The 22509-nt window shown below is 46.5% G+C and overlaps 1 protein-coding gene across 1 annotated transcript in view; it reads left to right on the forward strand.

Annotated features, from left to right (window-relative positions):
• The window catches only part of tefu (Serine/threonine-protein kinase tefu), a 297846-nt gene that overhangs the window by 170953 nt on the left and 104384 nt on the right, over positions 1-22509 (forward strand). Inside the window, exons 18-19 of the mRNA XM_050172366.2 lie at positions 6070-6210; positions 13958-14071. Coding sequence (XP_050028323.1) covers positions 6070-6210; positions 13958-14071 — 255 coding nt within the window. The remainder of the gene's footprint in view (positions 1-6069; positions 6211-13957; positions 14072-22509) is intronic.

Genomic DNA, 22509 nt, shown 5'->3' on the forward strand with positions numbered 1-22509 from the left:
GTTTAGTAGCATCAAAAAGAAAGGTAATATTGCATCTGGAAGCAGTGTCATGTCTAGCAGTGAAATATGTGAGGACCGTAATTCGCGAAATACTTCATATATACTTATGGAAATATATATAGCAGTAGCTTGTTACAACACAGGAAAAATTTGCTACTAAACAAGCTCTTTTGAAAATTTTTCTGCTTGAAAGCAGCATACAATAATGCCAGTGTGTTTGTTTACTGTTTAGCAGTCTACTGCAATGTTTAGAGAGAAAGGTATTCAGGTTGTTTTGTGAGGCAAGCAATAATTGCTGCCTCACACAACATGCAGTTATGGTTTGTTTTGTGGAAGTATTTTTTTATTCGAGAGAAAGCAGCTTTGCTGGCATAATTTTACATGCTATACTGCTCCTTAGTGCAATTATTCTATAACCGAAGTACATCTATTACTGAACTCGGAATTCGATCAGGCATTCCAACACTCGACTCTCACCGTAAATTGCATAGATTAAAAATTATGTATAACATTATGAACAATCAGGCAAAACTGAAATTTGATGAATACATGCTGTAAACAAATGAAGACACATGAGATATAAGCATGAACAGAGTATTCTAATACCACAATTACGAACTTTGGCATACCGCTTTTCATTTTTCCCACGAACTATCGCGGAGTGGAATTCACTGCCGCAAGAAGTAAGAAATTTAGATAGCGTTGGATCATCTTTAGCTGCCCTTCTTGACCATGTGTAATCCATCAGATTAGCTACATCTATTTTCTTTGTGTCATACAAACGGCACACACTGTGTGGTCTTACTCCTGTCTGTACACTTGTTGTCCACTCGTTGTTTCCAGTACACTCGTTGTCCACTAATTTATGTCCCATCTTTCTGTGTAATGGGCAGCTGTCATATACTCTTTCCTTTTTGTCATGTTTTCGGATTTTATTTGAAATTTATATTGACTTTGTGCTCGAAAACCTTCTTGCGCTCTTTATGCTCATTGCTCTTTGTATTCTTCTTTCTTTCTTTTTTTGCTCTTTTGCTCTGAAATGTACGTACCTGTGCCTAATGTAACGCTATTACTTCGTTGTTAACCACTCCTGCCCTGGCTGCCAAAAGGCAGCTGTACAAATAAAAAACAAAAATATTGTCTTGAATATGTGAGAAAATGAGAATAGCTAGCAATATTATAATAAACATAATGTATTCTAATAGGCGCTAATTAGTGCACAACAGGGGCAACTCACGGAGGAAGGAAGAAGTCGATATTCTTTGCATCCTCTGTGTAAAGTTATATAAAAGGAATTCCTATAAAGATATTGGGCTACAATTCGTAACTTAATGATACCAGTAAGATTGAAAGATGGGCGAGTGGTAAAGAATGCACGTTTATTAACCAGCGCGAAAACAATGGAAGACACAGAGGTAGAAGCACACAGGACAAGCGCTGTCTAGCCACTGAAATTGATTGAATGAAATGATTGAAGAAAAAAAAACACGAAATAAAAAAAGCAACTACCTGTGTGCGCAGCCAGGTCATGTGCAAATAGTCACTGAGCAAGTGCGTTTCCCAACAGCGACAGATCACTCCGATACACAATCGTGGCGCAACCTTTCTACGTGGAAAGCTTCAGTGAGTTCACAAGCCCTCCTGTCTTTGTGCTTGATGATGATGATGGTGTCAGTTTCTTTGAAGAAAGATCCGCATCCACATAATCTGCAATGTGCTGAAAGATGAGAGGTCAGCATTCCTTTTAAGGTGTTCTTATGCTACCGTCATGAAATTTTAATGAAAGTTGTACTAGATAAAACTGGCAAGAAATGTACTCAATTTCTTACGATAATGATCTAAATTTCTTTTAATGGCTTATGCATTTTGTTCAGGTTTTCTGCAATTCATAGTCCCTTCTTTTATAGTCACAAAATATAAATATAAATGCATGGTGTACCATATATATTATACACTACAACCTTTGCTCATAAAACTGGAACTGTGCATTCCTTTTAAACGTGAGGTTAGTTCGGGTCACCTAAAGAAAGACTTGCCTAATTTTCTCAGTAGAAAATAAAAATGCATGCACCTGCGTGAATGTTGTTTTGTTTTGCTTCTTGTCTTTGTAAGTGTTGTAGACGTATTATAATCTGTGTTGGGCTGCTAAGCACAAGGTCATGGGATCAAATCCCGGCCACGGCGGCAGCATTTAGATAGGGGGTGAAATGTGAAAACACCCATGTACTTAGATTTAGGTGCACATGAGAGAACCCCAGGTGGTATATATTATTCCGGAGCCCCCCACAACAGCTTGCCTCATAATCAGATCATTGTTTTTGGCACATAGAATCCCATAAATAAAATATTATAATCTGCTGTTCATATGTGGATTTACCACTTGTGGTTCTAAATGTACCACTAATGCCTGCTTCAGTCATTGAGGATAACATAAATAAATGTATAAACAGGATAATGGCGCATGCTTAGACAAACCACTTCACCAGTTCGTCATGTGTCGCAAGACTCAGACACAGTGAAAACATGTGACATGACTTTGTTGCTGTGACTTTAACATGTCTACGCTTTTGAATAATGTGTTTTTGTAATGAAAGCAGTGTGTCATCATCGTTTTCAACCTACACAGAAACTAAACTTGTTAGGCTAGTACTGACTTTTGGGCTAGTTGGTTTGATGCATTTATCGGGACCATAGCACTTCAGCAACACAGACAAGAAACAACGACAGGATGTACACTAACTTTGAAGTGATTTGTATTTTTCAGAGGTGTCCCTTTTATATTTGGCAAAGCAACAGCAAATGGAAACAAAGTACAAATCACTGCACGTGCAGTCCTGCAGGGTGATTTCCTCAGAGCTACTACAGATGACACAGCTACTGTTGTGATCCACAATTTTCCGCTTAAATTTCTCCACGTTTCTGTACACTTGACATTCCTTATGCAGTGATTCACATCCACAATCATCACAGTGCACTGACTCATAGATGCCCATCCCCTTATCTGTTCAACTTTTGCTTATGCTCCCTTAATCTGTTTAAGCATCTTGCCATTTGCCCTATGTACATTTTACCATAATAGAAAAGAATGCGATAAACCCAACCTTGTGCACAAGGCACAAAAGGAGGCTTCCTCACACACCCTCGATGTGTCTTTGCAAGCATATGTCAGTGGTGGAACAGCTGTGCCGATTGCGCCAAACTGCACTGAGAGTGGTCCTTTGCTCCATCCTGCACGAAAATGGCATTTTAGCGGAAAATTATGATGAGCCTGTGCCAAATCATGCGTACAAACGAAACCCTCCTCTCGTCGATTCTTCACAGCCAGCAAAACCGAAATCAAAACCAACAGCACGCTGTAATCATCATCGTAGGAGCAAGCAGGGGACCCTCTGAGTCATCCGGCTCGACATTCCCCCATTTTCGTCTGACGAACGTACAATGCAGTGCCGCTGTTCCATCTCGCTGGTGCCTTATTTCGGTGTTCATCGAACCCGCACGGTACCACAGAGTTTGTCGAAGAGGGATGCCACATTCTAGGATTAAAGTTTATGTTTATGGGTGATAGCAGGGTTTTGTAAAACAGCCACTTTTATTAGAATCGCATGTGGTGAATTGTTAGAATGGCATTGGCAAGCACATGTCAGCTTCTGCATGTCTGAGTTGGTGAATAGATTATGATTTATGAGAGCACCACCAGTTTTACTCCTCGCGTGGATACGAGCCAGGTTGTTAATTTTGGCATTATGTATAAGCGCTCAGCTTGAACACATGGGGGCCATTGAGAAAGAAAACAGGAAGAGAGAACCGTGTGAGTATTCGTTGCTGACCTAAGTGTGTTCTATAGTCTCGTTTTATATGTGTTCTCGAACTTATTTTCCAGGACCAGATATTGCGACCAATTTTCTCAGCATAATTTCTCACTTGCAGCTTAGCTATCGGTGCGCCTCGAAGTTTGTGACCCGTCGGGGTAGCCTGTACAGTGGCTATGGCCCTGCACTGCTGAGCTCGAGATCGCAGGTTTGCTTGTGGCTGCGGCCACCGCATGCTGATGGAGGAAAGATGCAACAACTCTTTTAATACAAAAATCATGACGGTGCAAAAATATTTGTTTGCTCAACTTTGTTATGTTGTGCCATGCTTTATTGAACCAAACAAGAGAAAGTGAGAACCTACAACACTGTTTATCGCATTTGAAAGTCGCAGATTTACGAGGACTGAGGTCGAATGTGGTACACAGCGACAGCGGCCACTTCGATGGGTGCTGCCGCGTTTGTTAACGGAAAGATATTTTGGGTTGAGTTTGAGTCGCTGCGCTATGTCAGTGAAATACAAACGTAAAACTTTCTTTGCATTTCACACATGCACAGTGGCGCTGAGGCTATTTCTTTGTTTGAAAACTGCCTAATATGCATGGCATGACATGAGTGTATTGCATGATGTCGTGTTCAGGGGATGTGTTTTGCAATGACCACTTTCGGCTACGGTGTCGTCTTGGCCATCAGGCGTGCGCTGATTGGCTGGTTGAGCAAAATCGGATGACATAGTGCTCAGCGAGACAATCACGTCATCTGATTTTGCGCAACCAGCCAATCAGCATGCGCCTGATGGCCAAGGCATGGCCAAGGCGATAATATTGCCGAAGTGGATCGTCGCAGAATACGTCCCCAGTGTAGGCGTGCATACTCGATCTGTCTTGCCCCCGTTTGTTGACGATCTCTCTGTGGTGCCTTCTGCCCACCGTATTGAAGAGTCGACGAACGGGGGGCCACAGCGCCTTTTATGTGTCACGGTGTGAAGGGGATGTCACATCCTTTTGAGACCATTCTCACAAGGTAAGCCTCGTACGAACCTATGTGCACAACATATCAACTATATCAGTCAAAATTTGCATATAAGCATACGTGCGTTTGACCCTGCAGCAAAAGTACTTGCTGCTGCACCAAATCGGCCTCTATGCCTCTGACAGGACTTGCGCCGAAAGGTGAAATGGCTGTTCCACCACCAATATCTGTAGCCTTACAAACTCTTGACAGTGTTTGGAGAGCAGAACTGTACTTGTACCTTGCCCACCACTTTCTTAAATCTATCTCAGACACCATGCATATAAGGCACAATTACATTTCTGTCACTACATTTGCACATGATACTCAGCGTTAGTCTTCTCAGCACGCTTTCTGAGACAAGAAGGGCAACCTTCGTCTTACACACACTTAAACAATTCTGATAATTTATACATTCTTTTAAAATATCAGAACAGTAAGATGGGTTGTTCAAGAATTCTTTGGTATCAGACAGAGGTTGGTGCGTAGTAACCTTCGCAGTGTTCTTGCTACTCCTAATTTTATGCATTTTAAAATTTTGCGCAACCTAGAAGTGCCTGTAGAATGTCAAGGGAATATCAACTATAGAATGTTGCACATTTCCTGGTGCACATCCCATCCCTTGCCTGCATCACTTAAGTGCTATGGTCCCTATGAAACTTGTTCTGTCACCATCTGGTGATGCAGTGGTGATCTTGGTGATAGTAGGCTACTTTCCAATGTTGCCAGTCCAGTTTTGGACATGCAGGTAATTTAATGCAGACCAATTCTTTTAGTGAAGAGTGTGTTGAACTTAGGTAAGTAACGGTAATCACTGTGAGATGCAGCTTTGTCAAGGCCTGTTTGAAAGACTACATTTTCCTGTGGGACGTAGCGTGCCTTTGCCATATCCTCTTTTCCTAGTGCCCCCAAAAGTCGATGCTGTTGGGGTCATAATTCGCATCAGGCACATCGACACTGACTAGTCAAGTTTGAAATATCCAGCGAAAGCCAATTTGGTTATCAGATAATGAACATCTTGGCCAATTGAAATGTATTGGCACTGGCTTGGATCTTCGATGAGGATCAAATCAGCCAAAACACTGAAATAAACGGGGCCAGTTAATGGAAAGCCTTTTGTATCCTAAGCTCTCATTTTTGTGCTGCTACCAAGATAAGTGTTTTTGTTCAACTACAGTTTGGGACTTTCTCTGCTGACTGAAACTTTGAAATTCTGGCATTAGGCTGATTGACAAAATACAATTTCCAGGTGGACCATAGTGCCTCATATTGCAACCTGCCAGGAATCCTGAGGTTTTCAGCCGAGTATCAACTGTGCGGAGGCATCAACAAGCCCAAGGTTATTACATGCGTCAGCCACGATGGCTCCAAATACAAACAGCTTGTCAAGGTGGGACACGGCTTTGGTGCATTGTGCGAGCTCTTGTTGCATAGTTGGCGGTCCTTTGTCAGTTTGCTTCTTTCAGAGTTTCACATGCATGAAAAATGTTAAGACACCTGAAATGTCTCCAAAGTTATTCACAGTTACCATCAACATTTATCACAGTGGAATGATGCAATTTGCTAACTTTTGTCAGGGCTAATTTTACAGTTGACAAAGAAAGCATTGAGCCAATTTCTGTTTTGAGATAGTTGTGATCCGAACCGTCTCCAACTAAACAGCTCTAGTTTATGATGATGATAATGATCTATTGGCATCCCCTTTGAAACAGGACAGTGAAAAATAGTCACCTAGTCCGCTTGAGTTAATCGGGTATGTTATACATGCTTTTCATACCAGCATTTTTGTATACATTTCCATACTGTTTTTTTCTCTCCCTCAAAACTTCTCTTTCTACCTTGTACCGCTACTTGTTTGTAATGGATCTGATCCTATCAATCTCTTCCCTGCTTTTTTTTCCACCACTACACTAAACATCTCTTGCTTATGTTGACTGCTAAACAGTTGACGCTTCTGTCAAATTTAAGTCCAAGCGCTTCAGCAAGGTGTACATTATACCTACGGGTCTCACTAGGTGAATACCTTCACATTCCATTGAGGTGTGCAGAGTGATCTCCAGAGTTTTGCTGCAGGATACACATGCCTTATCTTGTTGCGAATTTTTGCTTTTGTATGTTTTTGCTTTTAGGCGATCAACTGAGACAAGAAGGGCAACCTGCGTGTTACACACACTTTATTCTTTTTTGCCTCGAAATGCTCTCGGACATCACATGAAACCATGATTTTCAAGATTTGCAATTGCTTGCTTCACCACGATAACACGAAGGGCGCTGCCGTTCGTGTTATCGTAGAGATTTTCCCTCCTAATTTCTTCCATCCCATTCTTGTAAATCTCCATGGTCTTTTTTTGTTTCCATTCTTTGTATCCAATTCACTGTCTCTCAGTTTCGCTCAGTTTCTCTGTTTCTTTTTGATGATTCCTGGTTTTCTGTTTACTCTTTCAATTACCCTGTTGTTGTTTGCTAACTTCCTTGAGCTGTTCCTACATTCTGTGTCTATGCTTTTGAGGTACAGATACTTGTGCACTTTAGCTGTCCATTCATTTTCATTCATCTTCCTCAGTGTTTCTTCAAAACTAAGTTTGTTCTGCACTTCTCCGACTTCAAAAGAGGCCCAACTCATGCGCTGCCTCATTGGTGGTTTTATCGTAGGCTCCCCAAGCTGGCCAACCTTGGGTTAACTTCCATCCTCAACAAGATATCCGATTTTAAGCACAGAATGGCATTAGCCAACATTAGTGCTGCCACCATGACTCCTTTCCAGATCCCACGCACCACACACGTAATTACTCATCCCTTCGTTAAAGATAATTCCAGATTTCTCTGTGCTAAACTTAAGGCCTAGATTTATCGCTGTATTGCCACACATATTCACATGTGTCTGTAAATGCCTTGCATTGTGCGCTAGTAGCACTGTGTTGTTCACATACATCAGTCCGGGGACCTTCTGTTGCACCATTTGTCCATTACAAATCTAAATCAAACTCTAATTTGCTGTTTTCCAGTCGTCTTTCTATGCCCTTAATAGGATACATGAACAAAAATGGAGACAAAGGACATCTTTCCTACAGTCCTCGTTGAATTGAAGGCAATCCCCTCTCCCATGCACAGAACATTGCACTTGAGGTCAGATAAAACTGTGTCCATCATGCGTTGAAATGTGGCCGGAGCAGAACACAATCGAAAAGGGAGGACCTTAAATTGATAGAGACCGTTGGGTGTTATAAACGCCGTTTTTTTCCTGGTCCCATTCGTCAACTTCAATTTGCCAGTACCCACTACGCAGATCCATTGAAGAAAAGTAACGGGCATGTCGCAGGTGATCCAAGGAGTCGTCAATTCGAGGAAGTGGGTAAACGTCTTTTTTCATGATCTTGTTCAGTTTGCGATAATCGACACAGAATCTTTCTTTCTTTCTTTTCGTCTTTCTTTTTAACTAATACAATAGGTGAAGCCCAAGGACTTGTCGATGGTTGAATGACATCATCGTCGAGCATTTGTTTAACTTGATGACGAATAGCATCCTGTTCTCTCTGCGACACGCGATAAGCGTGTTGGCGAACAGGTTGGACGGTCGGTTCAGTGATGATTCTGTGTTTGATTAAAGGAGTCTGTTTGACCTTCGACGTGGTGGCGAAACAGTCACTAAATGACGATAGCAGAGTGAGGAACCTCTCCTTCTCGTTTTGGTCTAGCTGTGGGTTGACGTTGATGTGACTGGTCAAGTCCACATAGCTGGGTTCCGGAATCGAGATTGTCATTAACGAAGCACAGGCGTTGGACTCGGCCACCGTATCAAAGTAGGCCATGGTAGTATGCCTTGCAGAGTGCTTGTATTCGCCACTGAAGTTGGTAACTAGAATCGTGGTTTGCCTATGTTGGAGCTCTACGAGACCTCGTGCGACGCCGGCTTCGCGTTCCAGCAATATGGTGAGGTTACCTTCGGCGATGCCTATTCCTAGTTGGTCTTGGGGGCATTCAACGAGGGCGAAGATGCTACTTCGAGGCAGTAACGTCACGCAGTCATCGACCACACGTAAAGCCGCGTGGTGATGTTCATCCTCCACAATCGAATCCGAAGAAACATAGTTAAAAAAAGTCACGAAGGTTTATGATCGCCCCATATTCCTGGAGAAAATCCATGCCCAGTATAACTAGCCGAGAACACTTGGGCAGCACAAGGAAAGACGCTACGAAAGTCGAAGTAGAAATTGCAAGTCTGGCGGTGCATCATCCAATCAGATGTGGGCCGTCCCACGCTGTCAGCACCTTGCGTAGCCGAGTGGCCAGTGAGGCACTCATAACCGAGTAGTCGGCTCCCGTATCGACAAGTGCAGTTTCCGGATAACCGTCAGTGGAAGCAGTAATAGCAGCAGAAGTTCTTTTTGCAGTTTCGAATGAAGGCGTCAGTGGTATGTCGCGAGGGGATGGCGTCGGTGGAGGATATTTGACGGTTTGCATGACAGCGGCCTCACCCCCGGAGGTCGCCGTTTTCAGTTTCCTCGGCGCGGGCTTCCACCGTTGACTCCAGCGGAATCAAAGGCGGGTCGAGCACGGTTTGGTGATGCTTACCGACGAGGGGAAGGCGACCGTGACTCTCTTCGCTGTGGGGCAGGAGGAAGCCGGTTACTTTCTAAGTACTGCTCGATTTCATGCGGGCGTTCGCCATAGCGCGGGCAACGGGTGTCCGGATGGTATCCCCGCAGACCAATCCGTCGGTACTGGCAGTCACGATACATGTGACCAGCCTCACTGCAGTGATAGCACAACGGACTGTTGTCGAGGGCACGCCATACTGTAGATTTGCGCAGACCAGGATGAAAGGGTGCTTGCGGATTCGTGTGGTGGATCGGACTTGGGGAGCGTCAAGAAATCCCAGCAGGCGGCTGCGAAAAACGGCCCATCGACCGCGCGCAAGCCCGAAGAGCATCCGCGTACGAGAACGTGGGAGGTTCGGGTCGTGTTGGTGGCGAGGGATGAACCACTTTGCCGATTTCTTCCCGAATGACATCCGTAAGAACTGCGGCACTGGGAGGTGCCGGAGCCGATTGATAGGACTTCTGTAGTTCTTCTCAAACAATTTGTCGTATTAGCTCGGTAAGGGACTCCCTGTCATCATTTGCAGGTACGAGAGAGCATGCAGCAGTCATGGTGGTCTGGCGTTCATACTGCGAGAGCCGCTGCCGAAGCATACGTTCCATGACTGTTGCCTTACGAACGAACTGAGAGACTGTTGTAGGAGGATTGCGCACGAGGCCCGCGAAAAGCTGTTCCTTTACGCCTCGCATTAACAGATGCACCTTCTTGTCTTCTGGCATTAGTGGATCGTCCCAAAGGAACAATCGCGTCATGTCTTCGACGAACGTGGCGACGATTTCGTTTGGCATTTGGAACCTAGAAGACAGTGCCTGTTCGGCTCTTTCTTTCCTTTCGGGAGTGCTGAAGGCTTCGCAAAGCAGTCGGTAAAACTCCTGCCAGCTGGTAAATGAGGCTTCGTGGTTCTCGTACCATACTCTCGCCGCGTCTAAAAGGGAAAAGTAGACGTTCTTCAACTTACGGTGATCGTTCCAGTCGTTAAAGGCGGCGACCCGGTCGAAATGGTCCAACCAGTCTTCAACGTCCTCAAAGGTGTCGCCATGGAACGGGTTAGGCGTGCGAGGCGTGTTGAGAATGCATGGTACAGCAGCATTTGGGATCCCCTCAGTTTGGCTTGCGGTAGTTGTTGACATCTTCCTCACGGAGCTTGCCAGGGGACCATATTGCGGTGGAAGATCTTGGAGGCGACGGCTGCTTCGATAGATTTCTGCCGTCCCCGAGGTACTGGCGTCGGTAGCTTCTGGTTCAGGACCCGTAGGCATACGATGGATGCGTACCCAGCACCTCCACCAGTTTGTCACGAGAGGAAAAGCCAGTCAGTCAGTTCTAAGCGAACGGCCGTTTACAGTTCGTTTTTGCAGCAGCTACTACGCACACTTCTTCTTCCTCGACTTCTAGCGTAACTATAGTCAGACACAACTTTAGAAAAAAGGGGGCGTTTACTCCTCCGAGGCAGATGCACATGAACATCCACCAATGGGCGCGCACTCTGGATCGACGTCATGCGCCAGACGACCGGTGACCCCGCCGTCGGAGAAGATGGCTACCCGGGCTTCGAACTGGGCGAAGTCGCGACAGCTGTGCGCGTCAACGCCTCGTCACAGTGAATTCCCAAACTGTTTGTGAGTGTCTATCATGCCGGAAATATTACTGCGAGCTTATGATGCAGCATTTGTGCTGCGTGCGTTTATTCCAAGCCATGATCCGGTGAAGAAAAAACATTGAAGCGAGCATCGCTGACGCTGCACTATGCTTTGCCTGAAAACAGGATCCTACGGCCACCGCTGCAAACACACATCCTGCTTGTTTGCTCCATGTCTGTTTTATTTCGCCACGAGTGAAGTTACGAGGAGAAAAGTTTGCCAAAGTCTGGTGCCTACTGTCAGCAGTGGGTGTGTTCGTGTACTGTGTCGCTGCGTTTCTCGTTGGACGGGGTGAAGTGATGGAGCAAAACCATTCTCAGGAGAAATGAGAAAAGCGTGCGCGCATGAAACAAACCTACGAGCGTCTCAATAGAAAATATTTGCAAGAGAAGCCTCCAACGCAAAGATTTGTCGCCGTCAACTTAGCGTGAACGATCGTTTTGAGTAGTGAGATGGCCGAGCATCTAACGGCGGTGTTTGTGCGTTGTGTGGCACCGTCGATTGATTGCTTTCCACCAGTGCTCACCGCGCGCGCAAGCTGTAGAATGCGTGGTGGGGCACAGTCACGCATAAGTTGTGTTGCCAGCGCTCGATATGGTTTCCCACAACATAGCTTCGCGCTGCTTTTCAATTCTTGTGATATGTTGCAATTAAAAATTCTCAAGACAGTGTTAAGAGAACGGTTAAAAAAAAAAGAACATACGAGAAGGTAGGCACAGCAGCTTGTGAACCCGCTCCTATAATACCTCTACCCAGGTCAGTTTGTAAATGTATGTTTTCTTGTGTTTGTCATTTTTTTTTATTTCCCACATTTCTTTATATTTGAGTTTTTCTTAGTTCTCGCGTTTGTGTACCTGATTCCATGCATGTTTGCGCATACTCTTATTTCTGTCGTTTTATTTTATATTAGCATTTGTTTTTGCTAGTTTTCTTTCAGCAAAGTCTTTACACATTTCATTAACGAATCTCATTCAAAGCACTAACTCCTGTACACTGCAGGGCTGGCCTCTTCCATCTCATTAAAACCTTTCTCACTGGTCTACCTTGTCTTCTCAATCTGCCTACTCGCTGTGTTTTCTGTCCTTCCTTCTTGTGTTGTTGCTTCACTGTGGTTAACCAACTTGCTCAAAACAAATTTTGATCGCCTATGAAAACAGAAAGGTTTAGCGATACGTTTTCTTAAAAGCGTCATGTATCTGCATTCTCCTTTTTATTTGTATTTGAGAATGTACGACTCGATTTGCAATTTTTTCGAAGGCTTTTTATTTGCTGTGCATTTAACTAACCCCTCCCTTCAATTTTTCTTTTTGAATATTATAAACATTACTCTTTAGTATTAAAATTTCATTAAGTTGTCTTTTTTTATTGTTATTTTTTTCATATGCTTACTAGAGAGTGACAGCATCGGGCGATATGGTTTCAGCCCGTCTTGACATAAAACATAGTTCTGCATCACTCAGGGAATTTTGCAAAGGAACTCACGGAAAACCTGGAAAACTCAGGGAATTTGGAAATGTCAACTTGGTAGACACCCTGATTAAGTCATTTTTTTTATTTTTAACATGCTTACTAGAGAGTGAAAGCATTGACTGACGGGGGGTCAGCCCGTCTTGACATAAAACAAAGTTCTGTGTCACCCAGGGGATATTGCAAAGGCAACCAGGATAAACCTGGAAAACTCAGGGAATTTTGAGATGTCAACTTGGTAGACACCCTGAATAAGCAATAACCCAACCACTCCGCCGTTCTCTGCTGGAGGCGGGGCAAAGTGAGCATCATGTTTTGCTCTGGTGGCATCGTACTCCATCATCACCCATGAGCTCAGTTTCGCTTTGGTTTCCCGTCCATGATAGAATATGTAAGCGCGACTGAATGAGGTCGTAGAAAGAAACAGAGACACTGAGACAGAGCTACTTTCAACTATAGATTTTATTTTCTCACTCATGGATAACTGTATACCATACGAGCGGAAACAAACGAGACAGCAAAGAAAAGGAACATTCAGTGGTGCATGTCGATGAACCGTATGTGTGTACAAGGCATGATCAAAACATACACTCCAATGGCTACAACGATAAACCGTCATATCTCCTTTTCAATAGCAACACTGATGGATTGCTCATGTACCTTTCCTCTAATTTTGCAATTTCATAGCCCTCCATAATCTCTGTTGTTGTCCTGCCATGAGCCCTATACAGAATAGAAGTACTTTCAGACATTGGTTTGTGGGAACAATCTCGGCAATGAATGTCCAAATGACCCGAGATTACCTTATGACTTTATATTGGTGCTCTTGTGAGCGCCAATATGTGATGATGCACTTGTGAGCAATTGGTCACTTCAAGCAACCTAGCTGCCAGGTGTGTTGCTGCACACCAGATTTCAATAGAACTGCTGTTGTTGCCCACACTAATGAAACAGCATCTAGGGAAATCTTGGGGGCTCTGAGCACTAATTTTGGACCCAAGGTAGAGCTAGCCAGAGCAGTTGTGATATCTTTTTTTACTTCCCTATATTGGCTTCTTTTTTTGTTGTCTGTTTTCGAACTTGTACTCTCGACTACTCTCAAACATTTTATTGAAGGGTTGGCTGTACTTATTAGTTGTACTCTGCGCATTACTGTGTAGCAACAAGGTCAGTTCAATGACCCCAGGGCTCACTTCACTAGAGATTTAATAATGACCAGAAAATGACCTCCCATTGTGATGCCAATAATGAAGAGGTTACTGGGTTACCATAGTGCGGTGAAGAAGATACCCCGAACCTGTGCCTCACTCAAGGTTCTCGATGCAGCAGATACGTATTGTTCTTGTGCTCGCAATATATATGCCTTGTCACTCGGTCATCTCAGGAACCGCATCAATCTCTCAAGGCCAATCATACTGTTCTTTATTCTAGGGCCGTGATGACCTGCGCCAGGATGCAGTTATGCAACAGGCATTTGGCCTAGTCAACTGCCTGCTTGCTCATGGCCCTACAGCAACAGGGAGGCTGGCCATGCGCACGTACAAGGTGAGTGCCAGTTGCAGTTGAACCTCGATGTAAACAAGTTGGTAAAATTGGCAATTTGCTTCGTTATATTGAAATTTCATTATATTGAAATTCAACCTTTTATGCAAGTAAGTGCAGTTACCGATGGTTATTTACTACATGGAAGGGGCTGCAAAAGCTTCTGATATCAGTCAATCAGAAAATGCAAATGATAATTTAAAAAACTAAATTTTTGTGAATGTGAGAGTCGGCGATGTAAGATACGGTTTCAGGCTGTGTCGACAGTATTTTCACATCAGTGGTATGAAATGAAGCGATCTCATAGGAGTACCGAGCACTTAGCAAGTTGTTGTGTCGGCAGCGGCAGGCAAGCGGGGGGCCCCGATGGGCGAACGCGCGGCTAGCGCCGGCGCAGTGAAGGAGACACGGAGCTAACTGCTCCCGATGAAAACCGGAACGAAGACTCCGCCGACCTGCGGCTGTTTATTACTTATAAAGGCTTCACATGCTAGATGACACCTCCCGATTGGTCCAAGCTTGTCACATGACAGAAGGGGGGTACGCCATCTAGCTAAGCAATTACAAAACATACATGTGCGATGACACAGAGATCTGACAGGGGGCGACACTATACTACATCATCCCCCCCTGGAAACAAAGTAAGCATACAGTGAAACGCGCACACATGACGCGCACTTAAGTCCAAGGACAAATTCAGTTCGTTCACCCCCACGTTCACACACGCGCACCAGTCGCACACAAAGCACGCACTTAAGTCCACAACAATTTCAGTCCGTCCCTGCCCAAGTTCACATACACGTGCACCAGTCTTGGGCACCAAAACACAGGCAGTCACTCAAATAAAGTCCAACAAGAAACACGGCACAAAACTCACTGCACCGCAACAAGGAGCACATTTTATACCTGTGTTAATGAAACATGTGGACTGTCTGCTAAATGTCACAACGAGGCCCTTAGCCGTGGCATTTCGAAGACGTAAATACGCTCTACACTACAGAAACAAAATCATCGAGCCACGGAGGCAGTTTTCTGTCACGATGAGGACGCGTGCGTACTTCAGAAGAACTTAGGGGGTTGCGACGCGTATCGGTCGACTTTAAAGACCCAGTCGTCCCACTATTATTTACCTCCCCCTGGTTGGAAAACTGAATGTGGTTGTCGCTCAAAGCTGGAGAGGGTTGCCCAGGAAGCTCCTCTCGACGTCCCAACAAGTCCTGGGAGGCTACCAATTCCCCAACGGAATCAGAGACTGCTGACTGTGCAGACTCGGAAGTGATACAGTCAGTCGAACTGCTTAACTGATGCCTATGAAAGGACGATGTCACTACAGACAAGTCATCGGAATGACTATCCAAGTTTGAATATGAGTACAAAAAGTTTCTATCACTTGTACACATTGTACTACCTGCTGGATCCTTCATCACTACGGTTAACTTAGACACATGCCACGTTTGCCCATCACTGAGTAGAAAAGTAGATGGTCCTATCTGGGCCTTGACTTTACGAGGTTTACTGTACTTAAAAAATCCCTTCCTGTTAAATCTTATTCTGACGGTGTCTCCCACCTTGATACGAGTTGCCTGAGCACCTCTACGTTTGTCTACGTACTGTTTAGTCTGCCACTGTTTCTGCAAGACCCTTTCTTGAACTTGAGACACAAGACTGTCCTGTTCTCGTAGGTCAACACAGAGCCGCATGGTTCCATCCTTCTTGTGCACCACCACGAGTGGAGACACCCACTCAGTAGCCTCGACGCGCTCGATGACGTCGCAGTCCTCGAGACGTCGCAATTCATGTGTGACCTGGTCACGGAGAGCCAGGGGTAGTCGGCGCAACTTTGAAGATACTGGTTTCGCATCTTGCTGCCGATGAATTCGGTGCACAAAGTTGTTGACGAGACCCAACTCGTCACTGGAAAGGTGATGAAAACCCGGAGGCACACCTGTGGGGCTCTGTACTGAAGGAAGCGATGGTAGACGACATGTCAACGACGTACCATCGATCTGTATGCCCAAGCGTTGGATGGCGTCTAAACCCAGCAGTGATGTTCCTGTAGTCGTTACGTGGAACGTGACGGAGCATGACTTTTGGAAAAACTGGACAGTGGCTTGAAACAGGCCTTGAATGTCAATGCATTGCTTAGAGAAATTTTTCAAGTCCACTGTTTGTGACAGTCTGTGCTGTCGACCAAAGTGCTTTCCAAAATCTTCGACAGTCATCATTGAGACAGACGCTCCCGTATCCACCGGCAGTCGCATGGAGACGCCGTTCACTACGACTGGAACTTCCAAATCTTTTTTAGTTTCCAAGGTGCTCACCGTCAAGACAGACGCGGACGGCTGTCCTGCGGAAGTTGACAAAGACCGCGTCTCTGCGGAAGAGACGTGCTGGACAGTACGGGTTTTTCGGCATACTGATGCAAAATGGCCCAACGTGTGGCAGGCGTTGCACCGCCGGTTCCTTGCTGGACAATTCCTGTACGTTGCAATATGCTTCGCGCTGCCACACCGGTCGCATGCACCACGGTTCCCGGAGGAGCCATGTGCGAAATGTCCGTCGTCTCGGCGGCCTCTCGGAAGAAGGCCGTGGTCTCGGCGGCCTCTCGGAAGAAGGCCGTGGTCTCGGCGGCCTCTCGGAAGAAGGCCGTGGTCTCGGCGGCCTCTCGGAAGAAGTCGGCCCTCTTGGCGGCTTCCCGGAAGAAGTCGGCCCTCTTGGCGGCTTCCCGGAAGAAGTCGGCCCTCTTGGCGGCTTCCCGGAAGAAGTCGGCCATCTTCATGGCCTCCCGGACTACGTCGGCCATCTTGGCGGCTCCCCGGAAGAAGTCGGCCATCTTGACCTGTCGACGGAACGCCAAGCTGGGATGCTTCAATTCTTCGAACATTTTCAGAGCCGAACGCGCGGTTCGCTCGATGCAAGGCTTCTAACGAGCGTCCAATTTCTTCTGCCTTGTCCAGGGACAGGGTTTCGCCATGAGCCAGCAACTTTTCGCGAACGCTGACGTTCGCTACGCCATGTATTATCTGGTCTCGGACGCGCTCGTTGTAGGCTGTGCCGAAGTTGCACTGTACCGCCTTCTCCTTCAATGCGGTCACGAATTCCAGGAATCCCTCTCCCTCGAACTGCTTTCGACTGGTGAATTCGTGCCGTTCCGCCAGGACATTTGTTGACGCGGCGAACAGCCGGTCAAGCCGCTCCAAGAGTCTCGGAAACTCTGACGCTGGCGGGACCGCATCACTTGACGTTGACGCTGCGCCGGTCGACTGCCTTGCTGCTTCACTTGACGGTGACGCTGCGCCGGTTAACTGCCTTGCTGCTTCCTGCTCCTCGTCTGCGAAGTACTTCCGTTGTCCCTCACGCCCGAGAGCGCTGACGAGCGCGGACGCTCGTCGCGCGTCCGTCCAGTCGCCACCGCCGGCCGCTTCGAGGTGGGCCTGAAAAATTTTTTTCCATCGATGCCATGGAATTAACGGTGGCCCGGGCAATTCCAGAAAAACGGGAAGGTTCGCCGTGAAAGACGCCATGCCCGGTAGCGTGCAGGAGACAGTGCAGAAAACAAGCCGGAGCTCGCCGCAGGAATGGGCAAGGAAGAACAAGGGGGGCGAGAAGGCCTAGGCTCGGAAGCCTCGCGACGCCAAGTGCGTCGGCGGCGTTTGCCTGCCGTGCGGACACGGGAAGGGTCGCTTCACTTACGAAGCTCGTTGGTGTCCCGGGGCTTCGGTCGGAACCGCTGCGGGAATCCCATCCTCGTCGCCAACAGATGTTGTGTCGGCAGCGGCAGGCAAGCGGGGGGCCCCGACGGGCGAACGCGCGGCTAGCGCCGGCGCAGTGAAGGAGACACGGAGCTAACTGCTCCCGATGAAAACCGGAACGAAGACTCCGCCGACCTGCGGCTGTTTATTACTTATAAAGGCTTCACATGCTAGATGACACCTCCCGATTGGTCCAAGCTTGTCACATGACAGAAGGGGGGTACGCCATCTAGCTAAGCAATTACAAAACATACATGTGCGATGACACAGAGATCTGACAGGGGGCGACACTATACTACACAAGTCACAGGGCTGTGTCAGCCATCACCTCACATAATCTAGCGTGCCATTGTACGAACACTCAGGCCGCACTAGAACTGGAAGAGGGGGTACTGAGCGATCTGCTTGCAAAAAAACACTGTATTGCCAAAAGTTAGCAGAAACAGTTTATTTGATTGCGGTGGCACCCAACACTGCACGAATGCCCGGTCCAGGGCTGGCGTGGGAAGGGGCTCTCGAGCCAAGGTAAAAAAATACAGACAGGGGTGCCGATACTGTGTCGCTGCAGGAGGATTGCATCCTGCGACATGCCACTAGGAAAAAGCATTCCCACAGCTATTCTGCTTGCTCTCGCAATAATTGATAGGCCCACTCGCGAGAACTTGGGCCATCTCCATCACCTTGGGCCTCTGATAAGTGTGGCTCGACGTAGTATGACTGTGTGTGTTGACTAGGCACCATTCTTGGGCTTGGCGTTCGGAAAAGGACCGACCTTTATTAAATTTCATTTCATTTCATTTATTTTTCCCTTAAAGGCCCGAAGGCATTACATAAGGGGGGAGCAAAATCATGGTCAAAGAGAAAGAATAAATTGACAAAAGAGAACACTCTCTAGCGAAGTGAGCCCTGGGGTCATTGAACTCACCTTGGTGCTATACTGTAATGCGCAGACTACGACTAATAAGCACAAGGACAACAGAGAGCAAACTACCAAGGTACGTGCTTGCCGTAGGTGCAAGGCAGCACAGACAAGCTCATGTCTGAGGCCCAAACAAAGGGGCCAGCAGACAAGATGGAAAACACACCGAATGATGTCCTGGAGAGGTCTGCATCGGGTTCACTCTGCCCATCATGCTGGTCATGCCACTACCACAAACCGGTCCGTGACCACCCCCGACAACCATTATGAGTGGAAAGGGAGAGACAGAGGAATACCAGAACAGGGAATGCCCGCACATTGGCACTGGGGTGCACATCCATCCCCATAGCGTTCACTCTGCCCCTGACCTTTTACAAATTATCTGATATGGGATTGCATGCACAGGTCTTTTGTCGCAATCCACTGATGCCTTGGTCCTCTGCAAGAAAAGCAGAAAATTACCTATCAAGAAAGGGGTCAAAGAAGGAGTCACAATCTTAGCAATGCTATTCATTGCATGCTTAGAAGAAGCATTCAAGCTATCAGACTGGGAAGGCTTAGAGTGATGATTAATGGCAAATATTTCGGCAGCCTTCGATTTGGAGATGGCACTGTCCTTTTCAGCAACATTGGAGATGAATTGCTACAAATAATTGGGGACCTTAAACTTGAAAGTGCAAGAGTGGGGTGCAAGATAAATATGCAGAACACAAAGGTAATGTTCAATAGTCTGGAAAGGAAGCAAGAATTAATGATCAGCAGTCAACCTCTAGAGTCTGTACAGAAGTATGACTATCTAGGTTTATCTAGGGCATTTGAGGACGGCAGAAAATTAGGTGGTGTGACGAAATTAGGAAATTTGCAGGCACAAGTTGAAATCAATCAGCACAAGACAGGGGTGACTGGAGATCCTTGGGAGAGGCCTTCATACCGCTGTGGACATAAAAATAGGCTGATTACCTGTATACCCTATTTACTTGCATAATGACCGCACTTTCTGTAAAAAAAAATTGACGCAAATTCATGGGTGCGATTATTATGCAGGTTAAATTTGCTGCGAAAGAAAAAAAAAAATGTTTTTTTTTCCTCCCGCGTTTGCTGAGGGAGATAACAGGTCAACAAGAAGACGGCTGCCGCTGAACAGTGTGGGGCACAAAAAAAAAATGGCGGCCAGCGGAGAAAGCCGAAAACACTGAATGTGATTTTTTTAGCGCACTGAAACAATTTCTTCCGTATCAGTAATGAATAATATTTTTACGGAAGGATGAAAGAAGAAAGGAAGAAGATCGCAGGACGTTGGCTGCTGTGTGTTGGTGGCCAGCCAGCTTAACTACTCTGACTCATTTTGTATATATATATATATATATATATATATATATATATATATATATATATATTGTAAATACAATTTTCTATACTCTTACCTATCTCCATAACATATTGGTGAGAGGTGCGGGGTACCACGGCTGGAAACAGAGCTTTGCAGTGGACGTCGCATCGCCATCCGCACCATGAATAATGGTGAGCACTTAGCATCTAAATTATTGCCGCTTCCTACGTCACCGTCGCATGCTACATCGCTGTCACCTTTGGTTGTCGTTGTGCAACACAAGAATCCTGGAACTTTCTGCGGCACCGATAGTGCTGACATTGAAGAGTGGGTGTCCATGTATGAACACGTGAGTGGATTCAACAGATGGGGCCCTACACTTACGCTAGCTAACAAGTTGTTCTACCTAAGAGGCACTGCAAAGGTGTGGTATGAAAACCACGAAGAGGAGCTAACCAGCTGGGACCAATGCAAGGAGAAATTGACAGAGTTGTTTGGCAAACGAGCCGGCCGTAAAATTGCCGCAAAGCAGGAACTGGCTTCCCATGCCCAATCCATCACGGAGTCCTATGTCTCGTACATCCAGGATGTGCTGGCACTTTGTCGTAAAGCCGATCACGACATGACAGAAGCTAACAAGGTCGGGCACGTGCTTAAAGGCATTCTTGATGGCGCGTTTAATTTGCTCATGTGCAAAAGCTGCTCTACAATTGATGCAATCATTAAAGAGTGCCGACGATTCGAGCAGGCCAAAAGCCGACGCGTCTTGCAACCATTCGGCAGACTTCCCAATACTACCGCAACGTCGACGTGTGAAAATCAACCTGGACAGCAGCATGCGTCGTCATCAGAGGACGTGGTGCGAACCGTTAGACATGAACTGGATGCGATGGCGCCCGCAGTTTTCTGTTCGTGTAGCCCTGATGCTACCACATTTTCAGTTGCCCTCGTACAAGCCATCATTCACCAGGAAGTTGAAAACATTGGTTTACAGTCTGTGTGTGCTGTCTCCAATCCCCGAGCTAACGAACGCCCTTCTACTATTTTCGCTCCACCCCGACGCTTCTCTCCGCGTTATCGCAGACTGAGTGGAGAACTGCGGATGACCAGCCGATATGTTTAACTGTCGCCGCATTGGTCGTGTCGCCCAATACTGTCGCAACTCATGGCCCTCAACACCTCACACACCGACCAACCTCAGCTGTTTTGGTGGAAATGCCTGCAATGTTTCGCCCACTGCCGAGTCTAACAGTGCCGACAACTGCGCTCGGAGCACGTGGTACAGCCGCTTGCCATCACCACGTGGACACCAGTCTCGTTCACCGCAAACACGTCACCCATCTTCCCGTTCGCCGCAGCCACGTCACCTTTGTCCCTTGTGGTTTTTGTCTGCACCGTTTCGGAAAACTAGGAAATGCAGCGCTCAGAGGTGGTGCTGCATTGCCAACTACTGCAGCAAATTGTCTGTGCCCACAAGGAGGAGCTAATAGATGTTAAAATAGATGACGTACCTGTCCAAGCACTCGTTGACACTGAAGCCCACATATCTGTGATAAGTGCTAGCCTACATAGACGTTTAAAGAAGGTCCTCACCCCAGTAGCTGCCTAAGTTCTTTTTGTGGCCGATGGCAGCGTGCTGGTTGTTCTTGAAATGTGTACTGTGCATTTAAGTATAGCTGGCCGCCCTACTTCTGTTCTCTTTACTGTGATCGACAACTGCCCTCATGACGTGATCCTTGGATTAGACTTTTTATTCATTCGTTCTGCTCTCATCAACTGCGCGACCGGCGTTCTTCAGTTAGAACTGCCTCAACTCGTGAATGCTTCGAGCACCGCCCCACCACACTTGTGCTCGCTTATGATGTGCGTCTGTCACCTGAGGCAGTTACTTACGTCACTTTGATCGTCCAGCCACAGGTTCCTGATGGGGAATATGTGCTTCGCCCCATCATCGACGTGGTTTTGAACCGGAACGTTGCTGTTCCACATACGCTGGTCATGGTTACTAATAATGACGTCGTTCTACTGCTTCTGAATTTCAGCCTGTGCCCTCAAGTGATTCCAGCCAGCATGTTCTTGGGCAGTGTTTCTAGTGGTTTCGAATTTGATATTGATAGTCTGAATGCCGAGAGTGGTTTATTAGCACCAATTGCAACTCACAGCTCTGGTTCCTTAACGGATGACTTCGCGAAAATGATTCCACCTGACCTCACCTCTGCACAGGCCACGAACATACATCTCCTGCTTGAATCTACAGTGACATCTTTGATTTTGGTGACAGGCCTTTAGGCCAAACATCTGGTGTTCAGCACCGTATATACACTGGAGACACGAATCGTATTCGTTGGCGTCCCTATCGTGTATCGCATGCTGAATGTCGAGTCATCCAAACAAAAGTGGACAATATGCTCCGCAAAGGGGTCACAAGCCATCAGCCAAT

The sequence above is a fragment of the Dermacentor andersoni genome, chromosome 6 (assembly GCF_023375885.2).
Source record: "Dermacentor andersoni chromosome 6, qqDerAnde1_hic_scaffold, whole genome shotgun sequence".
Classification (NCBI taxonomy): Eukaryota; Metazoa; Arthropoda; class Arachnida; order Ixodida; family Ixodidae; genus Dermacentor; species Dermacentor andersoni.